The sequence below is a fragment of the Lygodium microphyllum genome, chromosome 25, assembly GCF_053477565.2.
Source record: "Lygodium microphyllum isolate KBCC chromosome 25, Lygodium_microphyllum_v1.1.10, whole genome shotgun sequence".
In the NCBI taxonomy this organism is placed as follows: domain Eukaryota; kingdom Viridiplantae; phylum Streptophyta; class Polypodiopsida; order Schizaeales; family Lygodiaceae; genus Lygodium; species Lygodium microphyllum.
In genome coordinates this window covers 44,252,860-44,258,769 of record NC_141159.1, presented here as the reverse complement: position 1 = coordinate 44,258,769, position 5,910 = coordinate 44,252,860, and the positions used below count along the sequence as shown (strand labels likewise).

Genomic DNA, 5,910 nt, shown 5'->3' with positions numbered 1-5,910 from the left:
CTTAATCAAAAGCTAAGCAAAGCATCAAAATTTCATGTCCTCATGACACCATCCACACATTCATTGGGTCATTAGACCTTTTAGCTTCAGCCTGCAGGTATCATATTCTCATTAGCAATTGTAGGTCTTCTTAAAATGGTGTTTAATCTAAACATTGGTGGACCTCCATCAAATTTCCCATATCCAAGCATCCTGAAAGTACACTAGAGATGAGAGTAATCTGAAATCACAATCTTAGAAAGCACATTAATCTTGCAATCAACAAATAGCCACCAGTCTTCACTATTAATATACATCCTGTCCAAGCGTGCAACTCTCCAAGTTTCTCCATTCTAATGATTGTGCCACATAAAAACAAGGTCTCCTCTGCTCTCTTAGGACAGTCCTTGGTGAAGTGACCACACTGCCTACAAAAGTAGCATGTGTATGGGCAGGCACCAAATGAATCTGTGCCACTACTTTGAAGCCTTGTTGATCAAATAGTTCCACAAACTCATGGAGCTCTAATCACCTAACACACAAAATACATGCCTTTCTTTCCAGATTAAGAGCTCCATATGCGAAAGCATGTAATACCTTACCCAAACACCCAGCAAGAGCAGCAACTTCCTCATCCCACCACATTTGCAAATCTGGAAATATTATCAAAACTAGGCACTCATGTTGCAAAACAGTTTCAGGAGAGAAGGTGGGAGACCAAGGCAGGGTAAGCACCATGTTTCCCTTAGACCCCACTAAGCAATCCAAAACCAATCCTGCTCTGACACAAAGCTGAGCAAACCCATCAAGAAACTCCTTCCGATGAATCCAAACTGTAGCAGCATGGCTTTACCTTGATCCCAGCAGCATAATGCTGCTGAACATGAACAAAAAGTTTGACTGCCGCCTTGAAGCACTGCTCACCAGCACCTGCTGCATCAGCTCTCCTGTCATTGATACCACCTTGCTCCCTTCTGATGCACTTCTCAATCTCGGCCATATCCCACCTGCTCCCTCTCCTTGCTGCTGCATAGTCCATGTCCATGCCAGCAGCATCCTCAGCTAAGTGCTCCTCCCCTGCTGCCCATTAGCAACAGACTCTGCTTCTAAGGGTCTCATCCCCACAGCCGCACCCTGCACGCATGCAGGTCATGGCCCTTGCCACATAGCAACTTACTAAATGTTCTTTAATACCATGAGGCTAGTTAGCACTCCTGACATGCCACGATTCCTTTTCACCCGAGAAACACAAGTTACATTGTGTAGAGAAAATCCGAATTCTCGTAAGGGAGTTCAGACTTATTGCTTGCAGTTATCTTTTCAAATGACCATCACTTTCTTCCCCCATGTTCTTGCCATGTCATGGGTTAAAAAACTGTTTTCATTGTCTCAAGGTCCAATACAAATAACAGAAGAGAAGTGGGAACCAGGTACATGACAACTTTTCTGATAGGAACAAGATTTGGCCAGGAATAATGCTCAATTTTGCAACTGGACGTTACTGAAGTCATGTATTCTTCTGACCACTGCAAAAGCTTTCATTAAACCCGGAAGTGGATCTCATGGTGTGCCTCAATGTTGTGATTCTTTCCCATGTTGCTGACTCGGACCTCTGCAGGCTGATTAGATATTGACCAATTTTCTGCAACAATCACTACTCAGAGAGGTAATGCATTTGTTCCGATGACCTGGAACCAATGAGCTGAATAGGTGCTGAAAAGTTGGAAGATCCAAAATATGTAGAAAGAAGCCTCATTTTGCATCCTGTCCATTGATGACTCAGCCTTCACACCAATGAAGGGAACCAAAGAAAGGAGCCTCATTTTGCATCCCAGACCATCGATAACTTGCCTTCACAACAATCAAGGGAACCAAGGAATGTCTTGTACCAAATTGAATCTTTTATAGAGAACCAAGAAGGTAGAAAAAGGACCAACTGTAGCCTGTTTTTACCTCATGTCACCAATATGGTGGAAAGTTTAAAGATCCAAAGTATGCAGAAAGAAGCATCACCAACTTGATGCTTTCAAAACAATGGACTGAGCAATGACTCATCATTTGTTAAGAGCCAACAATGTAGAAAAAGGAACCACACTTTGTAGCCTCCATTGCCCTTACATCCCTTCAATAGGGTGGTTTTAGAATGGGCAGTGCACAGAACTCTCAATCTCAACACCTCCGGGCTCCTGCCCCAGACCTGTGGCACGAACACAGCCAGTTCACATCCCTTGGAAAGTTGAACAGTACTTTTCATTAATAAGATATCAGAAAATGTGAGGTCACATACACACGCGTCCTAGATCTAGAGTCTGGAAGAAATCAGTTTTGTTGGAACTACAACTGCCCAAACCATACTACTCCGAAAAGGAAAAGTCCAAGGGTGAACTTGTGCAAGGGTTTGCGGCATTACATTTCCATTTCATGCCTCAATATGTCAATCCAAGAAGTGTCTGCTGCTTCTGCTATGCTCTTTCCCACTGCTGCTTCTGCTATGCTCAATCTTCCACATCCCTTCCCTCATTCAGAACTGCATACAGGTTGGACATCAAAATAAACAGGGCAGGATGTTCTCTATCCAGGTTCACTGCACAATCAAAGGCATGCCTAGCAATTTCAATAGTGTTTGCATCCCGGCAGGCACCCAACATGGTACTCCAAGTCACCTTCCCAATCTGAAAAGGTACCTTTTCTAGCATTGTGATAGCCTGATGGGATTGACCTGCACGGCCAAGAAGATCCACCATACAATTGTGGTGCTTAATAGTTGGAGAGATGCCATACTCTTTGCTCATGACCTCAAAATATTTGTGTCCCTTTTCCACAAGACCTGCATGACTGCATGCCGTGAGAATACTCAAAAATGTGATTCCATTTGGATGCAAGCCAGCTTCTCTCATTATTCTAAACAAATGGAGCACCAGTTCACTCTCTCCTTGCTGAGCATAGCCTGCAACCAGTGCAGTCCAAATCACTATATCCTTCCTAACTACTGCATCAAACACTTGCTGAGCATCATTCATGCTACCACATTTCCCATACATATCAATAAAAGCAGTTGCCACTTCAAGTCCTATAGCTCTGCATAGTTGTGCATGTACTTTCTTCCCATTTTCTAAAGCTCCGCTGCTGCCACATGCCTTTAATATGCTTAGAAAAATTGAATTCCCTGGTAATAGACCTTGCTCTTGCATCTGTAGACTGAGTAAGCAGGCATCCTCATACTCTCCTTGTTCAACATAGGCCGATATCATGGCATGCCATGATATTGCATCTTGATTTTGTGAATCATTAAACACGTCCCATGCTTCATCAAGTAAATGACACTTTGAATACATGCTAACCAAACTGTTTAGAACAATTGAACTCCCTTCTAATCCCTCTCTGACAAGTTCTTCGTGTATTGCTCGCCCCATCTCAATTGCTGCCAGATTCCCACAAGCTTTCAAGCTGCAAACAAAGGTGACAACATTTGGATGCACTCCCTCTATGCACATACGTTCCAGACAGTTCAGTGCTTCTTCATCAAACCCATAGTCAACATACCCACCAATAAGTGCAGTCCAGGAGACGGTGCATTTAACATCAAGTTCATCAAACACTGCCTTAGCATCTACAAGTGAGCCACAATTGGCATACATATCTACAAGTTTGCTGCCAAGAAATGGAACCCTTTCAAGTTCCTCCTGTACCAGTTCATTATGCAACTCTCTCCCCTTGTCAATAGCCCTTAAGCTACTACAAGCTTTCAAGATGCAAATGTATGTAACATCATTTGGTATAACACCCTTCAATTTCATGGAATGAAAACAGTGGAGTGCTTTTTCTCCAAACCCATGATCAGCATATCCTGAGATTAGAGCAGTCCACGAAACCACATTCCGATTCGGCAGCTCCTGAAACACCTCCTGTGCTTCCTCAAGCAATCCACATTTGGCATACATATCAACAAGAGCACTCCCAAGAAAAGGATGCCCTTCAACTTCATCCTTACTCAGATCAGCATGCACCTTTTGGCCCTTGTCCAGTGACCCTATGCTACCACATGCTTTCAAAATGGACAGGTATGTAATAGCATCAGGGAAAATTCCGTCCAATTTCATCTGATCCAAGCAACTGAGGGCTTCATTGTTAAGCCCATGGTCTGTGTATCCTGCAATGAGTGTATTCCATGAAACAACATCTCGGCAGGGCAAACAACTGAACACATCCTGGGCTTCTATGAGCAAGTCACACTTGGAATACATATCAATCAATATATTTCCTATTGTGGAAATTTCCTCAAAACCCTCCTTCACAATCTCAGAGTGCACTTCCCAGCCTTTTCTCCTACTCTTTAACTTGGCACAGGCTTTTATTACAGCTTCAAATGTGCGCTTGTTAGGGTGTACTGAATCATTTTGCATTTTCCAAAATAAGTCAATCACAAGTTGAAATTTTTCTTGTTCAAGATATCCTTGTAACAAAGAGGTCCAGGAATGCTCATTCCGCTTGCTCAGCGAATCAAACAAATGCTGTGCATCGGACATGCTTGCACATTCAACATACATTTGGACCAGAAAGTTTCCAAGGACACTGTTACGTTCCATCCCAATGTTACGGACACGCATATGCACATACTTGACATATCCAAGGTCTTTTGTCTTTCTGCACTCCTGCAGGATGGAGATGAGGTTCTCAGCAGTAGGCTGAAGCAGAGTAAGGTCGACCAAGGAGGATAATTCATCTGGAAAAGAAAAACCGCTATCATACCCCTTCACTGAATCAGACAGTCTATCTATCGCTCCACAATTATCAGACCCCTGTACTAAATAAGAAGGTGCATCTACTATCTCACAATTATCACCCTCCTGTACTGAATCAAATCGTGCATCTACTGGACCACAATCGTAAGATTCAAAACTGTCCGTTGCATGGAAATGACTGCCATGCAAAGATAATGCTTCAGAGGCACAGATTGGCAGCTCAAGCCTGCAATCCCGTTCAAATGAGGGCATTTCCTGCATCAAGCAATGATGCGGATTGTAGAGATGTTTGATCGTGATGCCATTCGAAGCCTTGTTTGCTGGCTCAAGCATATCCCCGATCGAGCAGAGGCTGTCAATGCCGGGGGTCGACTGGAAAGTACTCAAACCCATTGTTCAACTGAGTACGACTTCAAGGAAACCTGAGTGATTCTGCGATCGAAGAAGGGGAATCGGTTCTACGGATTCACGGGTCGTTTCTCTGTGCCGGAGAGAGAGGAACTTGTTTCTATCTTCGCTGCCATTCTGTCACCTGTGTGAGGGTAATCGATGGGTATTATTATCAACGTGATATGCTGTAATGTGTGATACAGTGTTCTGTATGCTAGACGTTTGACGTCTTGTTGGCAAATATAAACTTTTTTAATATTTTTTTCCACCTAATGTTTATATATTTTCCTTGGATTTTGCCTAAACACCATCTCGAAGGATGATAGGTGCTTCTAGGCTGAGCCAAGGTTCATTTTTGAAGGTTGCCCAGCCCTTCTAGGCCATTATTGACCTACTTGCTTGCTGGAGAATCCCAAAATATTGCAAGCAATGCATTTAAAAGGTAAAAGAAAAATTTTGCCCTTCTAGAAAAAATGCAATTTTTTTCTAGCATTGCGTTCGAAGGACACTTTTTTTCCTTAAAATTTAGTCTATTGTATTACAAATAAATTTATTAATCTAATTGCCCAATGCCTAGTTGCTAAGGTTAGCACAATCAATTGTGAAAGAAGGCGATTCTCCAAGATGAATGACCGCAAGCGATTGAGCTTAGAGAATGTTAACAAGCTTATGTTTCTTTCTTACAATGGCACACGAGATCCAAGAGAGGTAGATTGGGATGCGATCTATTCTACTTGGGATAGCTTGAAATTCATCGAGAGTAGATAGTAAAGGTTATATCAATGATACATAATAGAGT

At 42.7% G+C, this 5,910-nt stretch overlaps 1 protein-coding gene across 1 annotated transcript; it reads right to left on the bottom strand.

Annotated features, from left to right (window-relative positions):
• Positions 1–216: 216 nt before the first annotated feature.
• Positions 217–5,318, bottom strand: LOC148014152 (putative pentatricopeptide repeat-containing protein At1g56570). The gene has a single exon (XM_087666723.1). The coding sequence runs from the start codon at positions 5,112–5,114 to the stop codon at positions 2,475–2,477; it is 2,640 nt and encodes an 879-aa protein (XP_087522849.1). The 5' UTR covers positions 5,115–5,318; the 3' UTR covers positions 217–2,474.
• Between the last annotated feature and the right edge of the window lie 592 nt (positions 5,319–5,910).